This window comes from Sander vitreus, chromosome 18 (assembly GCF_031162955.1).
Source record: "Sander vitreus isolate 19-12246 chromosome 18, sanVit1, whole genome shotgun sequence".
NCBI classification, from domain to species: domain Eukaryota; kingdom Metazoa; phylum Chordata; class Actinopteri; order Perciformes; family Percidae; genus Sander; species Sander vitreus.
In genome coordinates this window covers 22,765,134-22,792,255 of record NC_135872.1, presented here as the reverse complement: position 1 = coordinate 22,792,255, position 27,122 = coordinate 22,765,134, and the positions used below count along the sequence as shown (strand labels likewise).

The 27,122-nt window shown below is 41.3% G+C and overlaps 1 protein-coding gene across 2 annotated transcripts; it reads right to left on the bottom strand.

The window, feature by feature from the left end:
* cnstb (consortin, connexin sorting protein b) lies at positions 1-23,794 on the bottom strand. Of its 2 annotated transcripts, none has more exons than XM_078275205.1 (11): positions 23,631-23,794; positions 18,101-18,675; positions 16,420-16,529; positions 13,172-13,202; positions 10,706-10,792; positions 9,663-9,774; positions 8,910-8,931; positions 8,750-8,810; positions 7,122-7,405; positions 2,774-2,918; positions 1-2,675 (listed from the first exon to the last, which is right to left on the bottom strand). In XM_078275205.1, the coding sequence occupies exons 2-11, from the start codon at positions 18,186-18,188 to the stop codon at positions 2,467-2,469; spliced, it is 1,149 nt and encodes a 382-aa protein (XP_078131331.1). In that variant the 5' UTR covers positions 18,189-18,675; positions 23,631-23,794; the 3' UTR covers positions 1-2,466. The 2 variants fall into 2 exon arrangements, with proteins under 2 accessions (XP_078131331.1, XP_078131332.1); XM_078275206.1 differs by lacking the exon at positions 23,631-23,794 and adding an exon at positions 23,009-23,449.
* Between the last annotated feature and the right edge of the window lie 3,328 nt (positions 23,795-27,122).

Below are 27,122 nucleotides of genomic sequence, written 5' to 3'. Positions count from 1 at the left end.
TTCCTAAATTCACTTTTTTTTGTATTTACCTTGTGGACACAACTGAACATAAATATTAAAACATAAACATAAGGTGGATTGCATAATGTAATATCTACATTGACAATACAGAAGAATTTATAACTATGCAAACATTGGGAGTTTGGAAAGAGAGATACAAATGGGTTTAAATCAGTAAAAACATCAATGCAAGGCAAAAAAGGAACATGCTGATCAAATTCAATAAAATGTAGTGTTTACAGTCACACAGGAAACACAACTGTTGGTCCATAAAGCGTTCTCCTTTTTGACAAAATAATACAAAGACAGCATAACCCACGTACACTGGATATCCCCATACTCCCAATGCAGATACAAGTAGGCTCTGTTTTAGAGCTTGGTGTAAATAAACGTGAAAGATATAAAATGAGCGTTGTTCAAAGTAGTACTGTACTTTTATTTTAGTTTTTATACCAACTATATTTTTTTGCGTGGTGTCACACACAGTCCAAAAGTATCTTCTCTCTGCATTGGGGTTTTACTATCATGATGTAGCTGTGTGTACACTGCAGGAGTACTGCAGATAGATATGATGATAAATGTGTAGAACAGGAATTTTAGGGTTACATGCTAACGGGGGTACATGAAAACATTGAGCACCAAAAGTATAAACACAGGGTAGATGCCTGAGTTTGTGGAGTTAAATCAGGGGTGTCAAACCTACGGCCCGTGAGCCAGAAACGGCCCGCTAAAGGGTCCGATCGAGCCCACTGGATGACTTTGCAAAAGTGTAAAAATTGCAGGGAAGGAATTAATTCCAAATCCACATTTACCACTTTAATCTTAGAAATTCTGAGTTTTTTCTCGGATTAATACCCCTCTCACCCGGGGTCCGTAACATAACTTTTTTTTTCTTACAGTAGCAGAAGCAACTTGCGGTTGCCAACATCTAGCTGACAAGAAACTCTGGCCCACTTGAGATCTAATTAGGGGTATGTGGCCCATGAACTAAAATGAGTTTAACAACCCTGAGTTAAATGACTGTACTGCACACTGATAACAATGTCAGTTTACCAGTATCGCATACAGCACAATGCTTCTCTATAATTTGGTCATATTAAGATAAGAGGAATGTTAAGAGTAACCCCTTGTATTGAGGTAAACACACAGTTATGAAATTATGTTTTTCAGTGAACATCACTGTATCTGTATCCGCAATCAGGGTTTTTCCAAAATAATATGAACATTTGTCGTCGTGCAGTATAAAGGTGTACAGCCTCCTCATATATTAATTTAACAGAGAATTGATTTAACAGGAAAAGATAATGGTAACATGAATTTAAAGAAAATGTTTAGGCCCATTAATCATTCTAAAAAATAATAACACACACACACACACACACACACACACACACGGACGATCCTAATGATTTTTAAAGTGCTCATATTATGCTCATTTTCAGGTTCATAATTGTATTTAAAGGTTGTACCAGAATAGGTTTACGTGGTTTAATTTTCAAAAAACACCATATTTAGTTGTACTAGACATTGCTGCAGCTCCTCTTTTCACCCTGTGTGTTGAGCTCTCTGTTTTAGCTACAGAGTGAGACATCTCACTTCTGTTCCATCTTTGTTGGGAGTCGCACATGCTCAGTAGCTAGGTAAGGACTACTAGCCAGTCAGAAGCAGAGTATGAGGGTGTGCCACGCTAGCAGCTAGGCGAGCATTATAACGTGTGTTCCAAAGTGACCACGTTTGTCTCTGAAGTAAAGGCTGGACTACAACAGAGCTGTTTGGAGCAGTTTGTGAACAGTGTTTTCTGTTGGAGATGGTAAGTCCACAGTTGGGGTGGACTTTGGGCTTTTTCACTTTGTAAACCTATAACATGCACAAAAAAGATATATAACACAGTAAAGGAAAGGGGAAAAAGCCAAAAAGCATAATATGAGCACTTGAAGACTTCTTGTATAAGTCAAAATATAACAACTTAATATGTATAAAAGCTTCTGGAACTAAAGACAAATGTGTACACAGCTACGACAGCTACAAATGTAAGGGAAATACTTCTACACACATAAACTTCTCCTGTTAAATATGAATATTAAGAGTTGTGAGCCCTCTTGTGTTGTATCTGTAAGGTTCAGCTTAAGATGAAGTATCCACACAAAACAGTAGCAAACGCGAGGTTTTTAAACTCCGATCGCACAACGTACATACTTGTGACAGTTTCTTTCTGTTTCGGTGTTGCTTTGATCAGTTATACAGAAATCTAAGGCTGATAGCTCAGAGTCATACGACTTAGACACAAGTCCAGTCGCCGTAGGTGAAATCAAAGCTTTAAACACTGGATGGCAGCATCAGATTAATGCATGTACATCCCATGCCTGTCAAGTTGACTCCAAACTGTAGATTGGAGTCGTGCTCAGGAACTCTCTATTTTACTCTGTCCGTTACAAAACACGTGTCTGGACTGCAGCTGAAAGCGTCTTAAGTCCGGAGGGGCAGCCAGTGTCCGAGCCCTTCAAAGAACCTCCGTACGCTCACGACATAGAAGTCGACGTTGTGAGTGAAGTCGGTGCAAATGTTGGAGTAGGTGTCCACCAGAGTGCAGTAGAGGGCGGTCCCGCCTATGCTGATCACCACGGTAACCAGACACAGCAGCAGCAGGATCAAGCAGGAATCTCCACCTGCCTCATCTACAAGTAAGACATGGACACATGTAATGTAACCTTGGTCTGGGAACATTCCCCATGTTTGATAGAAATGTTTGCACAGCAGATGACTTCAACTGTACCTTGTTCAACGCCGTCCCCTGGCTCACTGAAGCGGACTTTGCGTTTGGAGTTCTGTTTAGTAACAATGTCGCTCGGGGGAGGCAATCCATCCAGCGATGCTCTCCTCCTCTTCAGAATGGAGACCAGGCCCTCTGGGGAGGAACTCTGAAGGAGATGCAGAAACAAGAGAAATGACCTCTAATGTTTTCCTCTTCTTTTTATATACGTTTTTTGGGGTCACTCTGCCCAGAACCTGATTGGCGGACTTATGGTGTATGTTAAGTATAGTATAGTATAGATTAGAATACACTTTATTGTCCCCAAGGGGGAATTTGTCTTGGGCATAGTGCTACAATCTGTTGCTTCACAACAAACATGTACCAGAAAAAACATTCTAAAATCAACGTTAAAAACATAAACATAAGATCAACAAAGCATCTTAGGACATAAACGAAGGACACATATGACTGTACAGACAATATGACATCTATAGTATATTAAAGGTACACCATTTTTTTTTTTACAACTTGGGTTTTTATTTTAGGGTTTGGTTGTGTTGGTTATAACATTGCACGTACCAAAGTAATCACTGAGATATCCAAACTAATACCTTAAAATAAGTCCAACAGAGCAACACACACAAACTGCCACACACGCTGTAAACAAGCAGGCAGTATAATAAGATTAGCACTTTTTTTGGGAGGTAAAACCGAAAGTGAGCACACACATAATGTCAGGAATAATCCTTTAATGCACAGGAGAACTGAGTGCACGGACCTATGGCAAGTACGGTAGGTCAAAGTTGAACCAGGAAGTTGATTTGTAAAGTGCAAGGGGGTAAGCCAGCCTCCACAAAGCGTAGCTCCCATGGCGCCATTTTGATGCTAACAAGCCATCACCTCCCGTTAGCATTCCATTGACTGCCATTCATTTTGGCGCCACTTTGACAGCGAATAACTTTACATCTGAAGCGTTTAAAGACTTTATTTGTCCATTGTTTATTTCTAAAGAAACACGACAATGTATAAAAGGCTCCATTACCTTGTATCTCACGTTATGGCTCCGTAGTAGACGCTTTTGTAAAAATAGGCTAACGATTGTGTCATAACCATGCGACTTTCTGTTGCATAGTAGAGGAATTACCGTACAGTACAGGAGAAACTTGCAGGCAGTTTCGACTTACATTAGCTGTTTAAGTTTAATTACTAATGTTAACTAGCATTTTAGTTAGCAATAATTAGCCTGTGCCCATGTTATCTCCTTACATATACCTACGCTCTCCGTCTCTGCAAGATTGGGAATGATTGAGATTTCTCTTGGCACAGCTACCAGAAGACTTACAACTTTCAGACAGGCTGCTCACGTCACATCTACGTCTTCAAGCTCAGTTTGAGGCTGCGCAGTAACGCTCAGCCATCACCGGAAAAGTGCTTCTAATATCCTTCACTGGTCTCCGTAGAGGCTACTGTAAACCAAGCACTGTGGTGGTCTGAGACCATGTAACTGCGAGATTTGACTCAAACTAAAGACATTTGTCGCATGTCACAACTGTGACGACCCCTCCCAATCTGCCTGCCTGTCATGTTTGGCTCCTTTCAGGTACTGGGAGTGGGAGGGTCGTCTGTACCTGGCCATCTGGCGTGGCTTACAGAAGGCATAAAAGACTTCCCTCCTGGGAGTCTCACTCTCTCTCAGCTGGTCCTACTGCATCCAGCCACCATTTTGTTCTTTGTTTGGTTTGTTGCACCTTACAACACACATCACGCCATTCATTCACTCATCCACACATGGCAAACACGACTGATGTCTTCTACATTTACACACCCCACTATTGCATTTATGTTGAGTTAATTTGTGTTATTAGTCTATTTATTTAAACAACTTTTTGACTAATTTATCTGTGTGAGTGACCTCCCTTTTGTTTGCCGGCCTTGAGCCAGACGGTAACACAACTAATAGCACAGTTGAACACCTTGTTTTAAACATGGACAGTTATACCACAGAATAGAATGTAACATGAAATCCATCACCAAACGTAAGCAGTGGCAGGGAGTGAACAGGCTCTATCAGCAGATAATGGGAAACCTTCTGTATGTGTGGTATAAGTCAACACAACAGATGACCAGCAGCGTTTTAGATGAATTGTGGCTGAGGCAAGTTAACACAGAGCTGCAGAAGCACAGGTGCACCAACGCTCTGTGCTGGAAAATGTTTAACTGCAGTTACACTGTACGGTCAACAGAGGTCAGTAATTCCTAACCCTAACCCACCCTAATGAAAACCTTTTGACCTGATGCTAATCTGTAAACACACCACAGAGCTGTCAGGCGCATCTGCTGCCATAATATATAGGTCAGTAACTTTTCCTGAGGTCAGTGGGTCAATAGCGTGGCCAATATTGCAGTAGTCATCGTATTCAGTCAAGTCTGTATATAGGCACATTAGATCGAATCAGGATTTTCTGTGTTACCACTGAGGACATTGTGATGTTAAAATGCTCATATTATGCTCATTTTCTGGTTCATAATTGTATTTAGAGGTTGTACCAGAATAGGTTTACATGGTTTAAGTTTTTTTTAAAAACACCATATTTTTGTTGTACTGCACATTGCTGCAGCTCCTCTTTTCACCCTGTGTGTTGAGCTCTCTGTTTTAGCTACAGAGTGAGGCATCTCACTTCTGTTCCATCTTTGTTGGGAGTCGCACATGCTCAGTAGCTAGGAGGACTACTAGCCAGTCAGAAGCAGAGTATGAGGGCGTGCCACGCTAGCAGCTAGGCGAGCATTATAACGTGTGTTACAAAATGACGCACGTTTGTCTCTGAAGTAAAGGCTGGACTACAACAGAGCTGTTTGGAGCAGTTTGTGAACAGTGTTTTCTGTTGGAGATGGTAAGTCCCTTTAGGGTGGACTTTGGACTTTTTCACTTTGTAAACATATAACGTGCACAAAAAGGTATATAATACAATACAAGGGAAAAAGCCAAAAAGCATAATATGAGCACTTTAAAGGGAAATACTGCATGGTTTGAGAAAAGTGTCAGGACAAAGTAACATTTGTGAGCATGAGCAGAAACAGCTCTCTTAGATATAAACTCTGGAGCTCCTCCATAGAGAACTGATCTTGAAGTCAAAGACTATGCAGACTTTATGGTTGATTTTATGGTTGAGGGTAAAATTATTTTGAACATGAAACATTCTGTAGGTGAACTAAACGCAGTGTCTAAGGGGCAGCTCCAGATTTGTAAATGATCCGGCTTTAGGATACAATATTTTAAAAACTTTGCAACGACGACCTGGCCAAGACAAAGCGTAAACGTGCGAGACATTACAAGTTTCACATTAAATACGCAAAATATAAACATACAAAATACATTAAAGAATTTATGTTTCCATAGTCACCATTCCTAGAGCCATGCCGATAAAAATCCATCGAATATCATGCCACATTTACAGGGAGCCGGCAAAAACAAAATACATGTATTTATTCCAGCAGTGGGCATTTATTTTCTGAATAAGTTGTCTGGTGACACAAATTGTGTTTTTATAAAGTGACTGAAATGGAGAAAAGGGGAGAAATGTAAACTTGCTTAGTACGAAACAAACAAACTCAACACAACAACTATCATGGAATTTGACTCAACCATTTTCATTGCAAAGTGAAGGAGTCCCACCCATGCCCCACCCAGCCGATCCTCCCCCTGGGTTACGTAAGAGCCATGAACCTGACCCCATCAATGCCAAGCCTTCAGCCTGCACTGCTTATTTGGAATAGCTCTGATTTCATCTCCACCTCTAGGAAGAACTAAACCCCATCAGCTCGGTGTTTGAGCCAGAACATGGTGCCTTGGCTCATGCTCAGAAATCTAGCACATTTGGCAGGGTATACATCCCAAGTGTCAGGCTACACCAGTGAGCATGGGTGGAGGTTTTTTGAAAAATAGAAAAGTTGGCGATGATCTCAAAAAAAAGGGACAACAGGGTTCATTGATGGGAGTGTCCCAGCAAAGACACAGAGCTGTGAGCCAGAGAATAGAACTTCAGTCTGACTTTCTGCAGGCAGAAAGTATAACAGACAGTAAAAACAGGAGAGATTTAGAGAGAGGAAGGAAGGAAGGAGAGATACATGCAGAAGATGATACATGGATGGTGAGGAGAAAGGAAAGAAACCAGGAAGGAAAGATGAGAAAGATCAAGAGAAGGATACAGCAGGGCAGGAAAAGATTGTTAAACCCTTCCTGTATTCATCACCACAGCTCTCTTTTATACATTCTGCTTTGTCCTACTAAAATGCACCTCCTCTAGTTATGATAATCAGATGTAAAGGCAGACAAATAAAGTATATGTATGTTTAAAAAGTGTAATCCTACCCCCTCTGTGTGGGACAGCTTGGCCAGGTCCTTGTCTGAAGCCTGGGGGACTCCTGTTGGCCACTCAACCTTCACCTCCTCCTCCGGCGTCTCTTCACACGGCTCCTCCTCTTCCTCCTCTTCTACTTCCTGTCCTTCCTCATACGTCTCTTCTTCTTCTTCTCTTTCCTCCTCCTCCTCCTCCCGTTCCTCCTGAGGGCCTGTCTTAGCTAAGGGAAGCTTTGACTCCGAGTTCATGCCTTGCTCTTGTTCCTCATCTCGCTGTGTGGTTTCAGGCTTGTTGACTGGTATGTGGGAGAAACACAGCAGATTGGTTATTGATTATGGATTATTACTTAAGTAACTATGTGAATTTAACAGTGCATGGATACAGAGGTCCTGTGTAGCTTAATGTGTCCATGAGTTGATTAGAAGGTCATGGTATACATTATACCAGGCTTAAAGGAGGCAAGTCTGAAAAACCTACCAGTTTATTATATGCCAGTCTTTTCCTTTGTCTAAATAAAGAACTGACATGATAAAAAGAGGTGCATTTTCCAGTCCAGTTTTATAGTCCTGCTCAACAAAACATAGATACGTTAGAAAAGTTTATAAGTGGCGATAAGATTGTTTGTTATCAATTTATGTGTGTGTGTGTGTGTGTGTGTATGTATGTGTATATATATATATATATATGCGTCCATAAAGAGGATAAAGGCTGATAATGAATTGATGTTTGGAACTTCATAGGGCTGAGGAGCACAGCATGCCAGGTGTTGCACAATATTTTGCGCATTAATTTAAGAAACTGTTCAGCGCTCCATTTTTAAAACAGATATATTGTACTTTTGTACTATTGACTGTTTGAAGTACTTGCTTTTATCTTACCTTACTTTATTTATTGCTAACCTACTTGGCAATAAACCTGTTTCTGAACCAGATTTCTGATTCTGATATCGCTCAATCCTACCCTTTGGTCCAGACTGAAATATCTCAACGACTATTGGAGTGATTGCCATGACATTTTCTACAGATATTCATTGTCCCCAGAGGATGAATCCTACTGACTCGGTGAACCCCTGACTATTCATCTAGCGCCACCAGCAGGTTTTTATTTTTTCGATTATTTGTGGGCATTTCCGCCTTTAATGGATAGGAAAGCTGAGATATGAAAGGGGAGAGAGAGGGGAGAAGACATGCAAGGACTCGAACCCTTGACCTTCTGCGTCGAGGAATAAACCTCTACATATGTGCGCCCGCTCTACCAACTGAGCTAACTGGCCACAGCAGGGTTTTTCATATTTTTTATTTTCATTTATTTTGTAAATGTCTCCACAACTGTAAAATGGATTGCCATGAGATTCAGTAAACATTCGTGTCCATCTCTGGATGAATTGTAATCTTTTCACCAAGCACTCTCATCATGTCAACATTTTATTTACTAATGACATTCACACCAGCCTCAGCTAAACGTTCTGCTTAGTGCTAATGCAAGCATGCTAACAAGCTAACGTAAGAAGGTGAACATGGTACACCTGTTTAGCATGTACACCTGTATTGTAGCATTGCCATTGTGAACATGTTAGCATGCAATTAGCATTTAGCTCAAAGCAGAGCTTGGGACTGTATAAACAGTAGCACGTGTTTACCTTTGTCATGACAGCCTTGTAGTGTCTCATTCGTGCTCGGAGTGTCTGTCAGCGTTGCATTCTGCGTGTTGTCAATCAAACATGGTTAACAATGATTTATCATGTAGGCAAAAGTCTGAAATTGAGATCAATATAGAGAGGGAAGGTTGACATGTCTTACCTGTTCCACACTGATGGATGGTCTGAGTGATGCCCCAAAGAGGAACACAAAGGAAAGCCAAGACAGAGGAAGACAAAGAGAGGTACAGAAATGTCATACAAGTTTAATGGTGTTACTAAAAAATGTAAAAAGCCAAATTATTCAGGCCTATGTTATCCAAAATTAAATCCACCTGCATCAAATGACTGTGGGCTGCAATACCATACCAGAGAGTCCCAGGATAGGTGGGAGACAACAGCGTCTGGCATGCAGACTTGTGGTATTCATCTGTCTTATGGAAATCACTATCCTGCGGAAATCGTCTATGCCCTTTCAGAAATATTGATTTCCCCAAATAATTCCCATGTGAGTCCATATCATCAGTGCATCTTCATGCATTATCAATTTGTTGCACTCTTCAGCGTGTCCACGTGGGAGACCAATAGTGTATCACTGTGTGAGCAGCGTAGTGTCAATTACAGTAAAGCAAAGTGGCCGCTAAAAGGTTTCTGTCCGACAGTGATAAAAGCAATGGGAGGAAATGGCCTGAGAGGAATGTGATTAAGAAGCAGAGCTTTTTATATAGTGGAAGTTTGTGCTTGTACTGAGACGTGGGAAACGTCAAAGACATAACGTTCCTACATGCATCTTTAATGACAAAGAAATGCTGTAGTGTGTAGTATTGAGGCTCAAGACAAAAAAAAAGGCTGTTTATGAATTCAGGTTTCGGTCTGCTTCGGATGATACATGTTGTGTTGATGGCTTGTGGAATACCTGAGGTGTGTCCTGCAGATCTGGCTCAGGGTCTCGATGTGCTTCTGACTGATGCCGTCAGTCTCAGCGGGCAAACTGCTTTCAACGTTCTTCTTCTCTTTCCACCGGCTCTCTGGGAACACGTGGAGTACAGGCGCACACAAAATAAATGCACATATCCATTTTTTTTCTCTCAATATTGAACAGACTTGCATTTAGGTTTTTGATCACGGATAACGTTGGAGTCATTTTCATTGAAGGACCAGATGGGATGAAAAAAAAATGAAATAACATAGCCTAGGCTGGGGAATGGTTTTGACATTAATGTGTGAGTTTGGTACAATTAATGTGTTACATTCATAGCTAAAACTAAACTAAACTGTCATTAAAGTAAAGTGTTAGTTGTTTACATGTATTAATCGGAGCATTCACAAAAAAGCACTCAAAATCAGCAGGGGGAGGCGTGTAGAAACAGCTGTTTACACCAGTTTGCCGCTGTCTTTCTCCTTATCGAGAGGGGTCGCGAACATCAACCTCATTATTCTGGGGGGGGGGGGGGGTTCACGACTAGAAAAGGTTGAGAACCACTGCACTAAAGGGTGGACAAATTGCCACAGGTGTGTGTGTCTACAGTTTCTTTGACCATGAGTCGGTGTTTGAGTAAGTGGTTTTAATTTGAGAACCTGAGTACCTAGTTTTGTTATGATGTAAAATAAAGGGATTGACATATCCAACTTAAAGTTTCAGCTTATGAACGGTCATTGGGTGACAACATAGGATCCAAAGAGGGTTTTTTTTATTTATTTTTGGGCTTTTCTGCATTTAATTTGACAGGACAGCTAGGTGAGAAAGGGAAGAGATGCAGGAAATTGTCACAGGTTGGATTTGAACACTGGACCGCTGTGTCGAGGCATAAATCTCTCAGTATAGGTGCGCCTGCTCTACCCACTGACCCAACCCGGCCACAGATCCAAAGAGTTTTTAAAGCACGTCATCTACACCGGAGCCCCGCGTGCGCCAACAGATAATGTTTAATAGAGGGAAGAAACAGATGCATGCAGTACCCCAGTTATCCTGCAAGGCGGCGAGGTTGGAGAGCAGACGTTGGTGGTAGAGCTTCTCCAGCTGGAGGAACTGGATGGCCCACTGGTCTGGTAGCATCATTAGTTAAAGACACTAACTGAGACTTTCAATCAAAACGTCTCTCTCTGAGTTATTTCTGTAAAAACACTGGCTTTTATTCACCAGCAGACATATATAGGCAAAAACAGGGATTGTTCCTTACTAATATAATTGAGATTATCAATCGTTAAAGACATAAGACACATAATATAATGTAGGTTACGTTAAATGACACCACAATCAATTCATTCTTGCAAACATACAGTATACTTGAATTTAGGAGGCTGATGAGTCATTGTGGTGCACACACCATGCACCTTTTAATAACTAATAAACCAAAATCAATACAAAACACAAGGGCGGCAAAGTAAATGGAACAGAGCCTCAGGTGACCTACAGGTTAGAAAGATCCTTATAATGAAAAAGTCAATTAGATGAGTGAAACACAGCCTGCTCACTCATTTTATGTCAGTCTGGGTAATAGCATCAGCTAAACATGTCAAAAAGAAAAGGACCGCAACACTTATCATATATATAGCATCAAGGCTAGAGGCAGAGGAAATGACCCATTAGCCAAGATAAATAGGAGTGTAGTTAGTCAGAGAGAGAGAGAGGATGGATTGAGACGGTGCCATACATACTTTTTCCGAAAATAAAAAAACAAGGCAGCAAAGGAATATACTTACAGTATATCAATGAATTAAAATACACATTCTGTTGTAGTTTGGGATTTGTTACTGAAGTGAAATACTTTATATTTTGGGTCATTTAATTGAACCTGTTTTTTCTGTGATAATAGATTACACAACATGTTACAGTGTCCACGTTATGATCATATATAATAGAAACATAAGACAAAAGGAACATCAAAGCAATATCAACAAAAGCCATAACCGCAACATAAAAACTTGAATGGACCTCTGCCAAGGCCTATGGTGCATTCACCTGCTCCTCGGACCATTTGCCGCTTTGGGAACTCGTTCTTCCGACTTCTGTGTTCATGAGCTTTAAATGGTAATGTGGAAACAACACGGACGCTACAAAGAAAATGTCGTATTGTATTGCTCAGAGTGTTTAAACAAGTTGATAGACATCTACAGTAGCCTACAGTACACTGCCCTGCTCCTTCTCGGATTACTTTGGACCTGCCCCCTGCTGACAGACAAACCAACCAACAAACGGACAAACCAAGCCAAAAACATAACCTCCTTGGCGGAGATAATAAATGTATCCTCCCTACACATACATAACGCCTTCTTAATTTTCTCTCTGCCCTCACACATACACATGTAAACACACACTGTCCTCCTTGCGGCTAAGAGCTGTTGCCAGCCCAACAGCACAAACCCAGCCAGAGGAAACTACTCCTACAAGCCTTCAGGGCTTTCAGCCAAAGTGTGGGGAACACCCAGTTACCGGGAGACAAATGAACAGATAGAAAACAACAACAACGAGACAGACAATGTCGTGGCTTACAGAAAGATAGACAAGCGAACCTGAGACAAAAGATTTTGGCCCTCTGACATATTTTGTTCTAACATTTGTTGTTGCTTGTTGCCATTTTAAATATCTGAATATTATTACTTTTGTTCCTACAGGGTCACATGTTGGCCTTCATCAGACCAACACAGGCCTCTAATAGAAGAAAGCCCCAAATCTGCTCTACCTCAGGACCCTCACCAAAGGTAAACCTACTTTTCAACCAAATGAGATAGAAGCACTTACTCCATAGAGAGGATATCACACTCTTGTATGTCACGAAAAATACTTGTGACTGGCATGGGCTTAAATTCCATCTAACAGTTGGAGAAAAATGACATTTCTCAACTACAGCCAAAATTGTACTTGTACAGGATATGGGTAACGTTAGTTGTGGAACTCCAGTAAGAAGGCTGGCAAGCGATTTTATTCACTTTAAACATCGGATGAAGTGATTCTTTTCTCTAATACAGATTATGCTGAACTGAGAACTGAACCCCCTAGCAAGCAAGCTAGCTAACTAGCATTTTCTGTAACCAGTGAAAGCATGCTGGGTGGAATTAGCAAGCTAGCTAACGTTAACTAGCTAACTATCCAACAAGCTACCAAACAAGCTAGGTAACGTTATAACCGCTAACATAGAGGATTCATGGAAAAATCTTTTGTCATGACTAATTTATTAAGGACACAGTGAAAATAATCACTTCACCCGATTTTTAAAGTGAATCAAATAGCCTTGTCTACTTACTGGAGTTGCACAACTTTTTTAATGATTTTTTTTTAGGGGGGGGGGACAACCCTCAGATTGGGTAGGTCCTGACCCCCCCGACCCCCCTGCGATTTACACCTACGACTGGCAAATGTCACAATACATAAAAGTAGAACAAAATGAGGTCACTGATGAGGTCATTGTGCATATGAAAGGATACAGTCCTCTTTGAGCGAGTAGGCCTCTGCGATCTGAAAAAAAAAAGATAACTGATTAGACAGGCGGCTGATTCCCATCCAAGTCCACACAGTGCAGTGTACAGAATTGTACATCTTCTGTGTGACTCAAGCGTTTAGGTGAGAAACATCGCTAAAAAGCCATAAAGCATCAAAGCACACGGTGACTGAAAAATGATGAAGTCAAACACTAATTAGGCTGTCCGACCAAAATGTTTTTGTTTGAAATTCACCAAATTCCATCGAAGATGAAGATCACATGACAGAGTCATACTGAGATGCAGAGCCATGGAGACACACTGTGGGACATGAAGTCACATGCAAATAATTATGGTCTGGATTAACGTGTCTCCGTGGGCTTTTTTTCCCCATCCACTTTATACCTTCCTCTGCACAACCAGAAGACTATATGACTTAGTAAATCTAGAGATGGGGAGGTTTCACCTCGTCAGATGTTCTTCTGTTATTCCATGATAGCAGGTAGTTTTAGGGCTGCAATCATTTTAACTTTATTATTAACATTATTTTCTGGGCATTTTAGGCCTTTATTTTTTATAGGACAGCTGAAGACATGAAAGGGGAGAGAGAAGGGAATGACATGCAGCAAAGGACCGCAGATTGGAGTCGAACCCGCGAGGGGTAAACCTCTATTCATGGGCGCGTACTCTACCAGGTGAGCTACCCAGGAGCCTGAATAATTTTTACTTTTAATATTATCAATTAATCTGGTGACTATTTTCTAGATTTTCTAGCCCAAATGATTTTTAGTCCCAAACCCCAAGATATTTAAAGTACTATCATCTATACATATATCATATACATCTGTATCTCCCCAGTGGCCTGTATTTCTTGAATATTTCTAAATTTAAACTATCCCTTTGGCAATCTGGTTATGATATGAACTTGTGTATGCTGTATGTGTCAGCATTTCTGTGAACTTGTTGCTGTCAGTGCCTACTGGTGATAAATAAACAGAAGCCCTGTTACCTTCAGGCTCAGGCTGCATTCACACATTCACACAAACTCATTTTGAATGGGAGTATTGTGTTTAGGCTGCGACGGGGGTTGCCGCATGAGAGAGCCGGAAAAAAAGCGCAAGCAAACCGAAAAGTTCAATTCAACTTTTGGAGAAACGCAACCTGATGTCACACTTCGGGTGGCAGTAGCTCAATGAGTACGGAGTTGGGTTAGGTTAGGATACCGGAGGGTTGGTGGTTCAAGTCCCCATATGGACCAAAGTATGGTGGTGGACTGGTAGCTGGAGAGGTGCCAGTTCACCTCCTGGGCACTGCCAAGGTGCTCTTGAGCAAGGCACCGAATCCCCCAACTGCTTGGGGCGCCTTTCCATGTGCAGCTCTCTCACTCCATTACTGCATGTATAGGTACTGAGCATGTGTGTGTAATAACAACAGAGTGAAAACATTGTATTTTCCCCTTGCGGGATTAATAAAGTATACATTATTATTATTATTAGCCTGCGATCAGGCTTGTCAGTGTGTTTTGAGGCGGTGTGTGAGAGTCCTGTACAGTAAACAGGGAACATCACTGCCTCTATCTCTGCCACAAAAAAGTTTGAAAACACTATGAGGGTAAAAACGAGTTTCCTGCAACTCTTTCTCTGTGAAATGAAGCTACCCACCAAGTGTGGCCTGAAATGTCGAGATCTGTAAACGCTCTGATGGGGAATACTAATTGCAAAGTATAACGGGTGGGGGGGTTAAAGAACACAACAGGATGTCACACAAATGGGCCATTTAAGTGACACTCCCTGCGCCGCACAACCCTGCGGCGAATTGCCAGCTCGCTTTCATTGGTCTGAACGAGCCCTTAGTGAGAAAACAGACCATTTATTTACTCAGTAAGAAGACTGTCTGCCAAATTCCAGTCTGAGTTTCAGATGCATTGAGTGTTATTTGAGTGTTAGTATGCATAACAATCATTTTTGTTTTTGAACAGTAATGATGTGTTTTCTCTAAGTGCATGACACCCTGTATATTTGTTGGAACAGACGTGACATCCACAGATTTGAAAAACAAAAATAAGTCTGTGAACTTTTAACATACTAGGCACGGACAGATTATGAGACAATGCAGCACAGACATGTAACATGATTTTGGGGTATCTTTAGTATTTAACAAATGAATGAATTTAGGCCATGAAATATTTAGCACACAAGAAAAGCAGGTGCTAGCACATATGACCAAATATGGACCTTCATGTCTTATAGAGTATGAGACACTGACCATGTTTCTGTTAAATGTGGGCCTGTACAGCGTAGTAGAGCGTAACTCACACCAAATTCCTTGTATTTGCAGTGTATATAGGATCATGCATGACTCTTACAATCTAACACGTCATGCAACTGCTTTGGCCAACGGAATATGAACCGGATTGCACTGCACCTGCACTGCTTCTCCTTTCTTTTCTTAGTATTTGAGAAGAAGAAAAAAACTGCTTTTGCCTTTGCTCCATGATTAGTGGAGCTGGCAGTGAAGCTAAAAAAAAAAACTTCTCAAGATGCTGGCATAGCTGAGACAAATGAATCCTATTGTCTTTGTGTTGTTAGGAGATTGTGATCTACAAATTATAGTATTGCACGACAGTCCGCTGTCTTTATGCCGTGATCCTTTTCAACTACACGCAGAGACTGAACCAAACTATATTTATCACACTTATCACACTAATTAGCATGTCTGTTTGAACACCATAATTGTGATCTGAGGGAGTGGAGGCGGTAGGAGAGACAATATTAGACACGGGAAACAAAAGAGCATAGGGTTGCCAGCTCAAGTCCCTGCACCTGCATTGTAGAACAGTTGCATAAATGTTCTTTTATGCTTCAGTAACAGGGAACGTTTTAGTTTTTCAGACGGCTGACCTTATTTAAATCATAAACCATCAGTGCATTTACATGCTGGGGAAACCTAGCAAGCTATTTTAATACGTTAAAGAAACACCAGCTCAGGGATTTATTATATTTGTCCCAGCTAACAAGAGAAAGCAGAGACTTCATAATAAGGTCACGCGGGAGTAAGGATACAGAGACTCACAAACAGATGTTTATGCATACACACCCACAGATGAAGCCATTCTGTCTGACTAAATGAAGACACATATTCCCTCTGGATTTGAGAGAAAAAAAACCCGCTTCCCATCCCATTATCTCTCGAACGTTCACCTACACACACACACACACACACACACACACACACACACACACACAGACACACACCTGGTGCAGGGAGTGTGGCAGCAGTGTGTAGTCACTGTTTTCTCTGAGGGACTGCAGGGAGGCCAGCAGCTCTGGGCTGGGGCCCGGCCGTTCATCTCTGGAGACACTTCCTAGAAACACAAAACGCAAACAAATACTTCAGTGATATTACGGTACAGCCTTGATATATATATATATTTATATATATATATGCTCTTTGCTGTGGTGTTTCTGCACTGCATGTCTCAGTGGTTTATGTAGTCCATCTGTGATAGAAATGTAAACTTAAAGGTATGAAAATATACACTTTCCCTTATCACTTAAAGGGGCACGCCACCTATTTACACTATGACAGTCCGTTTACTCGTCATCAGGAGCTGTAAATACATTTACAGGTGTAAAATATCTTTACTTTGGAAGAGCTTTGACACGTCTCAGAAAATAACCCTGATGATGTCACTTGGAGGTGTGGAGTTTGAAAGACTCGGATACTTACCAGACAATAAAGTCTAACAAAGAGATGCTATTGGTTGCATTATGGGAAATGTAGGATCCAGCATTTCTTGGAGCTTGAGTCAGGATATCTTAGTGTCTCGATATCTGCTGCATCAGTTTTGATCATTCTTCTTTAATCTGTCTTTTGCAGATTAAAAGAAAAGTACTTTTTTTAATACTAAATCACTGTATAAAAGCATTCCACAAGGAAGGTTTGCCAGACCTTCCTCCACAGCGCTGCGGAGGAGGGTCTGGCTAGTCCACACAGCATTCCAGGATGGGAGAGAAACATGCTCTGGTTTATTGGCATTTCTCTAAACCAATCTCAATCATCTTGGGCGGTGCTAAGTGCCGGACGGAGCAACGGTGCCTCTGCAAAATAGCCTCGGGAAGGAACTTGTTTTGGTGGAACGTGTGTACGTTTAAAGGTTGTTTTAGTCGTGCAACAGAAAACTCAGATTGGACAGATAGCCTAGCTAGCTGTCTGGATTTACCCTGCAGAGATCTGAGGAGCAGTTCACCATAGTCCTCAGAAATGCCAACAAAAAGAAAGCGAAAGGTAACTGACATCCGGACGAAATGAGGGACATCCGCCTTCAATATAGAGTATGTGTGTGTGTATATGTGTGTCATCACAGCCCCAGAAGACTTGATGTTAAAGCTACCTGACAAACAGGCTGTTGGCTCAGCAGGTTGCCAATCGGTGAAAGCCTGTCAACCCCTCGCCTGCAGCCGTTACTGTGACAATTAGTCACTATTAACTGTAGCTGTATAGTGCAACACTTATGTAGCATATATAGCTCCAGCTGTATAGTACAGTACATTGCAAACATCCAGGAGTATTGGCAGTGGCTTAATTACAGCTTAGTATCATCCTGATCATATCTTAAGCTGTTTTTTCCGGCGCGCTACAGCAGTTTGTGGGAAAACTGTGGTCCACAGACGGATGTTAAGATCTGAGTTGTTCTTAAAAGCTTCCAATCAGCAGTTCTCCGAAGAATAACGTGTGGTATTGTTCTAATGTGTCTCTCTGCTGTCAGTCTAGGGTCGATTAAAGATGAACTGTCTTTAAGAGGCATTTTAGTGAATGAACTGTGATGTCATTACCCTCCACATTAGCTGATACTGAAAAAAGCAACCTTCCTTGAGGTGTACAAACAAGCAGTCAATGTATTAGAGATAAAACAAGACGGAGAAGTTATTTTACCTGTGGCACTGTCGATGAACACCCCTTTCTCTTTCTGCGTTGTCCCAGTGTCAGGATCTTTCGGCGGGGTGGCGTTCTTGTTCCCCATCACCTCCGTCACTGCAGCAATCTTGTCCTCCAAGTCGACGTTCCCAAAAAGCTTTTCTGAGACCCTCCAGTTGGGCCGTGGCTGGCTTTCTTTTTTTTTTTTTTTTGTATGCCCTCACTTGAAAAACATGAACTGTTTCTGACTATCTGTGCACTTCCTATGAGTGCGATAAGGAAATGACTAAGGAACGTCTATGTTGCTCTAATGTCCCAGAAAGGATTCAAGGGTGTCTCCAGCACTGGAGAATGAGACTCCGGCAGGTTTGGTTTGTTATCACTCGTGACGGAGCATGTGATTTAATCCTCCTTCGCTTCTCCTGGGTGGTCATGGAAAGGGAGATTTGAAATGTCCACCATAATCTATGAAAGCTGAGCAGTGGAGGATGATGCTCTCAGATTTGGCAGACTTTCTGCAGTCCTCTGTATGGTTTTCCTCTCCTCTCTTACATGCAGAATTCAGTGTAGCCTCCTTCCTTTCCCCCAGCGAGCTGTCAAAAAAAAAAAAATAGGTACATTTTTAGAAGAGAACATAATGTATGCCTCATGCATTCAGTATGTTCAGAGAAGGAGAGGACACATACTGTAATCAGAGAAAGAAGACAGAGTTGGATGCAAAGAGAAGCAGCATTTCTGGTGAAATGGCAGTTATGTCATTGACTGAAAGGGCTGTCTTTGTGTATAAACCATAACTGCCCATTGAGGCATGGCAGAGTGCTCCATTCTGAATAACTCCTGGGTTGAAAATAACTTCATAGTAGTCTGTGGAGTAGAATAAATAGCAATGAGTGTGTCAGTGCAAACAGACAGCACACTGTATACTATCAATAATCCATTCTTACACATTGTTCTACCAGGCAGGGAGGTTTTAGAAGTGAGGGCTAACATTTTTCCAGCATTTCTTACAACATATTGTCGGGGGGATAAAAAGGGGATATGTTGTAACTTGGAATCCGGGCAACAAAGGGACTGTGTATAGTATCTATTAATGTATTCCCCTCCGACATTTGTGAATGTGATTCATGTTAATTACATAAATTTGGCCCTTTGACAGATGCCGCCTTGTAACCAACAAGACCAAGAGTCTGCAGAAATGCTAGCAGCTCTCTGAAGTTGTACAAGCAGTGCTTTGAGCTAAATGCTAACGGCAGCATGCTAACACGCTTACAATGACAATTCTGCCATGCTGATGGTCAGCGTGTTTACTGTGTCCGCCATTTTAGTTTAGCATGTTAACGTGCTAACACTTACTTACAAATAAGCTGACGAAGATGGGACAGTCGTTCGTTTGGAATCTCTCTATTTATACATCTCCCTAATTTCCGCACGTAAAAAGTTCACTTTCAACCTCGATACACCGCCTCATATATCATATATTACATGAAGTAGAGTGGTAAATTTACAAAGGCAAAAGTCTCCATTTGCAGGCATTTTAGCTGATGTTTTTGACAACTTGTCAAGATACATTTTACCTAAACGTACAATATGTAATTGACTGCCGCTAGGGGTCTCTCATAGTCTGACTATCACCAGACCAAGCTCAATCTTTTAAGATTGAACATTAGTCTGGGGAGTCTGCTCTGTATTTTCTACTGCACAAGAGGCGTGATCAACGGGCATAGTTCAAATGACTCTGTACGCAATTGGATAGTCCTTCAACCAATCAGACCAACGATCCGGGTGACGTAGCAGCGACAGCGGCATCAACGGTTTGCTGCGTTTCGGTGGCCGGCTTGTTGAATGTAAACAAAAAGCTGCCTGGTCGCTTCTCTATCGTCATCGCGTTAAACCCGCCAATAGCGCGCCAGGTGGATAAGCCAGCCAACGGAAGCAGGGTAGATAAACGTACAGGTTTCCAGCCTGAGCTGCAGGGAGAAATCAAATTGCCGGCAGATCGGGCGGGCTGGGTTTACCCAGTCTAGGTCTCTCAATCAAAACCATAACAAAAGATGCAGTTTGGTGACATTGTGAAGTAGCGTGGGTTCATGGGAGTTGTTTCTTCACCACCATTGCAGTCATTGCAGACAATTACTCTTACCAGGAGCTGAATAATACGCAGTGGTGTTTTCCTCTTCAAAACAAAGGGATATAATATTTCTTTGCTCTGCGAGCGAATCAGCCACTTAGGTCGGCTCAGCTTGTTTCTCTGAAGGCTTTGGATCCAGACATCCGATGACTAATATCCTCCTTCCTCTGGTTAAAATATATAGGTAAAAACACCAAGATCTACAAAGTGTATCGTAAAAATGTGGCTTATAACTGGATAAAAAGTCAATTTACGACAGCTTTCTACAAATTGGAGGGCTGACATGCTGTAGATAAATATATTTCCGCCTCATGAAACCTACATTTTCAGCTTGAGTGGTCTAAGGGCATGAAAGCTGTGTGATACTGTGTTCACACAGCATGTTAGCAGTCATGTAAGTGTTGTGAATTCTTCAACATGGAATGTGACACAAAGTACAAACGCTGGGAGCAGCGACTGACTCATAGCTTGTGTAGTATAAAATTAGGATTGATGCAGGGGAGGCTTAAGTTGAAAATCTGTGTAAATTGTACTAAAACACGTGATGACAGATCTGGGCTTGCTTATAGGCTAACGGTACACTGTTTGGTTTCTCCTGTGCATTGCAACTGTATATAAACTTTACTGTTTTATGCATTTCACTTTCTTTCTTTTTTAAACAATTGACTACTTGGTAACAATCTTCTAGATTCATACCAGTGTTTTGCTGTTGTGTTTAGTTTAGCCAGTTTATACATTTATCATTACTTAAAGGTGCCGTAGGTAAGATTGTGAAGATCCAGGACATAGCCAAAAGATTTGAACATCGACAACTTCTCAGTCCCTCCCCCCCTTTCCGCTAAAGCCCAAAACGGTCTCCTAAGCCCCTCCCCCCACAAGGGAGAATGAATGCGTGTGCATGAGCAGTGATTGACACGCAGTTAGGACCCCTAACTGATTTAGATAAAAATGTTGTTTTTGTTTTTTGCATAGCTTCCAGGCAACCATTGGTCTCCATTCCTTTATGAGAGTTGCACAGAAGGGATAGCTCAACATTATGCTTAGCCGCTTTCTTGCCGAGAGTTTGGGTGAGAAGATGCTGCTTTAATCTCTGAGCCAGAGGACGGTTAGCTTAGCATAAAAGCCTGGCTTTATCCAATGGTAACTCGGCGGGCTAAGAAAAAGTCCAGGACATAACCACCTCATAAAATCACAACATATCATTCTACCACGTTGACTAACGTTACATATTAAAGAAAACTAGATGAAAGAAATGGACCAACAGATCCCGTTGCTCTGGACAGAGACCAGTGAAGGATATTAGAAGCACTTTTCCGGTGAGGGCCGAGCATTACTGCACAGCTGCAAACTGAGCTTGAAGACGTAGATGTGACGTGAGCAACCTGTCTGAAAGTTGTAAGTCTTCTGGTAGCTGTGCCAAGAGAAAGCTCAATCATTCCCAATCTTGCAGAGACGGAGAGCGTAGGTATATGTAAGGAGATAACATGGACACAGGCTTATTATTAACTAAAATGCTAGTTAACATTAGTAATTCAACATAAACAGCTAATGTAAGTCAAAACTGTCTGCGAGCTTCTCCTGTACTGTACGGTATTTTGTCTACTATGCGACAGAAAGTCGCGTGGTTATGACACAATCATTAGCCTATTTTTACAAAAACGTCTGCTACGGGGCCATAACGTGAGATACAAGGTAATGGAGCCTATTATACATTGTCGTGTTTCTTTAGAAATAAACAATGGACAAATAGAGTCTTTAAACGCTTCAGATGTAAAGTTTTTCGCATTTCATTCAAAGTGACGTCAAAATGAATGGCAGTCAATGGAATGCTAACGGCAGGTGAGTGCTTGTTAGCATCAAAATGGCGCCATAGGAGCTACGCTTTGTAGACGCTCGCTTACCCCCTTGGTATATGCTAATTAGCTTAAGATAACTTCTTCTTTTAATGGCGACTTACAACTAGTCGGAGCATTATCGCCACCTACTGTAACCTTCTGACGTAGTCTTTACATTCTTGTTGTTAGTCCAGTTTCTTGCAGATAAGTAGGCTACATATAAACTTTAACACCATATTTCCGGAGTTATTTGCTAAGGTTGTTTTAATGTCTGTATACTGAATTCCTTCACAGCTAACTGGCAGTTGGCTTCATATTTACAGTAACGTTACAGATATGAGAGTGGTATCAATCTAAACATAGTTCCAAAAATTGTCTATTCCTTTAAAACCAGCTTGTGACGTTTTCTTTCATTCTTTATAAATGTGGATTGGTTTGATAAATCACTCTATAACTAGGGCTGGGTGATATGGAGAAAATCAGATATTGCGATATTTTTGACCAAATACCTCGATATCGATACCGCAGCGATATTGTAGTGTTGACTATTGGTGCTTTCACAAAATATTTACACAATGAGATTTTTGATAAATAATCATCAGTAATGTGGATATAATGAGTAAGTGGGTAAAGGCAAATAATAGAACAGCTACAACAGTCTGGTAAGTTCAGAAAATTACATAACTTTACTGTAATGCAGCCTTTAAAACCAGGAAAAGACAACACTTATGCCATACTACATCCAAAATCGATATCTAGTCTCATATATCGATGTATTGCCCAGCTCTATCTATAACATGATAAACTGTGTCAAAATTAAAACAGACAGTGGTTCGCCATGGATTAAGCTACTTTACGCAAGTTTCAAATATTAAATGTAGTCACAAACTGCACGGAATTAAGTAAACCTTCTAACGTTATGGTTATAAGAGCACTGGTTGCCTTGGAGGTAAACACACTTACATTCAGTCCTTGAAAATGGTGAGCAGCAATGTAATACACCAGCTTTTTGGGTCTTTTTGTTTCTGCCATTGTTTCTACAGTTGGCTGTCCAGTGGTTTCAATGGTTTCAATTCATTCCGTCTGTTCATGAAAATAAATTGTCGCAAAAGTGGGTGGCCGAGTGTCGGTGTGTCTGCGCGTGCGCGTGCGTTTTGGAAAAGTGAACACGTGCATCGGGGGCGCGTGCAGCTGACGCATCGTGCACTACGAAGCCTCGCGCTCAATTCAACGTTATTTTACCTATAGCTCACATCAGTTTTCAATTAGTCTTCCGTGTTTCGTGTTATTAGCTACTCATCACATGGACATTAAGACTAGAAAGGCTTTGAGCAAAAGAACAAGAAAAACACCATAGCATCTTTCTGAAGTAGGACGAGCTATCGAGTTTGTATCGCCTGTTATTTAGCTGCGACATCCATCTTAAATCCGTTCTCGGGTTGTTTATAGTTTCTTCTGGTAAAGCAGAATAATATCCAAACCTCTCTATGCCATATTTCATGTACAAGCTAAGTTAACGTCACATAAACACACGGAATACGCGGCACAGGACACAGCCTACAGTGGGATGGAGAGATGCACTCACCGCTGGATGATGCCTCACACTTTGCCGTCTGAACATCAACGCCCTGAAACAGCGTCGTGCTGCGTGTCCTTCCTACTCCGTGTCGGCCCACAGCAGGATCCACATAAACCTCACTCTGTCATCTGGACGCTTCTTGTTTACGGTCCAATCCGAGGATTGTTTTTTTTTTTTTTTTTTTTCAGCTTCCCCTCGTTGCAAAAAAATACATTCTTATATGTCATGCTTATTTATTTATTTAACCATGTGGCGGAGGCTGCCATCTTCTGGCAGATGTGTCACACTGGATTCCTGGCTGTGTGTAAGCGCGGTTATGTAACAGCAGATGAAGCGGTCAGTTGATGGGGTCTTCTGGGCTGATAAACCGTGCGCCGGATTACAAAGGAGATAGTGAAAATGTACTTCGTCTTTGCATTGTATTGTTACTGTTACATAAGCAGAATAGAAAACTCACGCGAAGTGGTTAGATTCCTATCGGAGAATCACAGTTATGCAAATCATTGCATCACTTACAGCTATTTGATCTTAAAGGAGCACGTTAACACTCACGTAAAAGAGTGCTTTTGGGATTTCAATCCTTCAATATGACACGAATATCTTTTGATCAGTTATAGTCATTGTTTAGGTAAATGCCAGGAAATACAGTGTGTTGAAAATGAAGCACACATGGCCACTAACTCCCTAAGTCAGATGTTTAAATTGTGGATGTTATAGCAGTTTTAAAACACATATAGGCTAGTATCACATAGGCTACCTATCTCTATCTATCTCTCTAGAAATTAGGAAAGCAATGTACCAAATCATTACATCATCCATCAGTTTTAATCAGTTACAGCTTGTGAAGTAATCCTGTAAAAGTGGGATCACCATAACACATTTTAAAATGAATGGCTTCAACAAGCCATTCATTTTACAAGGTAACAAGCGTACACTATCAGTTGTCACAAGGATTTTAGTTACATTTGCTGAATAACATTACGATTCAAAACTTCCTCAGAGGCATAAATGAAATTGCCCTTGTTTTACATTTCAAATGCCTTAAAATGTACAAATGAATAGGACGATTATTTACTTGTGTGAATCTAGATTGATGCAATTGCCCCACCTTCATCCGGAAATAGATGTTCAGATGTTTGAACTGGCTGAGGTTAGCCCAATTTGTGTTTCCAAAAGCTGCATGTCAAGTCACCGGGTTTTCTTTTCACATTTAAAATGAATTCACACGCATTATTTAGGTTTACATGGCCCGTGGATATTCTGCAGGTTTGTTCAGAAGGAGCGCGTGTGTAAGTTTGTGGCATTTATCCCCATTCCCTATTCTCTCAATCTGAACACACACACAGAGCATGAGCGAAAGACTGCGTTTGTGGGACTTGAATTTAGGCTAAACAATGAGGAAGTAGAGCTGAAAGAGAGGAAGGGCAAAGTCAGGGAAGGGTGTGTGTGTGTGTGTGTGGGCTGCTTTAGGGCTGAACTGTACTTGCTCTCAGTACCTTTCCACTTGCTGCAGACGGCATATAAAGTCATCCTGATGTTACATTGCATCACAACATAACAGGATCATTTTCTCTCTCTTTGCACGCACGCACGCACACACACACGCACACACACAGACAGACAGACAAATTAAACAACAATTATGATTTTAATTCTTGCAAATCAAAGGATGCACAATTTGTCTACGAACAGAAAATAACTGAGAGCTGTGGTCATTTATTAACAGTGACGTACAACATGCTGATTACTAGGATTCACAAAACAGACGTCCAGTGTGTGTGTACACGTACATTTAAATGCATTGATCTAGGTAGAAAACCTAACATTGTCCATTGATTACTATGCATCAGTTCATCCTCTCTTATTGACTCAATGACTTCACAGTGGCTCTTCAGACATGATGACGTAATAATAATAATGTAATTACTCCTCCATTACACTGAGAGCGGAATCCACATTTGTTATTTGGCCTCCAATCATTTACTAATGTGTTCTAGCAGCCAGTTTATTGATCATTAGCCACCCATCCTTCAGTCCTTCACTCATCTTTTTAGACGGCTAAGTGACTTTTTCCACAGCTTACAGAGAAACTGCTTTGGGTGCATTTTTACATTAGTTTCAAAATATTTGAAATACACACATATATTGTCATAATTGTATTCAGCACCAAAATCTATATACAAAATGGCATATCCCCTTTTGAACACTCATTTGAAAATAACTGTGATGGCCGAACCTCTTACTGTAATCAAAGATGAAGGAAGAGCAACTTTAAGGCAGAGGAATCAGTCCAATAGTCTGAGACTACTGAGTGTTGTGTACTAAATATGATCTGCAAATCAGCAGCAATTTTACCATACAAAAAAAAAAAAAAATCACAGAAATGTGTATGTGGTGAAATGTTTTCTAAATGATGTAAAGTGACTACTTGCTTCAACAGTTGTCTGTGAGCAAAAAAATGCATGTTAAAAAGTCGTAGCTTTCATATTTCGTATGTCGTATTGAAGTATCCCTCAACTCCTCCAGAAAATGTGAAATCAGACCATAGACAAATTAACAAAAATGCTCTTTGAGTAACCCTGTATAAATGTTCTATAGTAGTTAGATCCAATATCATGTGAAATTTCTATATCAGGGCTCAGCAGCCTTTTTAATATTGAGTGCCATTTAAAAATGTTCTTGTTAAAGGGACGCTATGTAGTGTTGGCCATTTCTTCGCTGTTTTCTCGCTTTTTGCTCGCAGGTTTCTCTATAGAGCTCCCCCTACAGCTTCAGAATAGATATTTGGCAGCTCCTATGTTTACTTGTGTCTGACTCCTCGCTCTGTCAGTCTTCCGTTTCCTCTTTCTCTGTTCCTCCGACAATGCTTTCCTAGCTTTCTGCTTCTTTTTTGCTGGCTCAGCCATGACGATAGTGTGAAAAACTCCATCACTACCTTGTTAGCCGGTTCCTGAATGGGCGTATGTGTGCAGTGCCGTGAAGTTATTCGTTACATCGCGAGACCTGATATCACGCGATACTTCCTGCCTCTGAGGCCGAAAGTTGCAAGGGGGGGTTCTGCTCACAGGCGCTAGGGGGAAGCGAGACGACCACCATTCAACTTGAAAAAAGTCATATAACCATTCCAATGACTCCGAAGCTGTTCAGTTAAGGTAAATTAAGCTAAAAAAAACCGGCATAGTTCCCCTTTAATCAGTGTTCCATCATCTACCGAGCCTGCTCAGGCAGTGTTAGTTTGTTTTCCTTGGCGCCGCATTCTGTGAAGAAGGCAACGAGTACTAGCCAATCAGAGGCAGAGTAGGGCGGGTTCTGCACCGAATGCAGATGGGGAAAAAGTGAATCAAACTGCCGCAAATAACAGGCTGTGCACCTGCAAATGGCTGTGAACGAGGCCGTTTGGCATGTGGATTGGAACATTTCCCAAAAACTGTCCTGCACACTTATTGCTAGCGTGCTATTGGTTGAGCTACCGTGTGCCAAAGGTTTGCTGACCCCTGT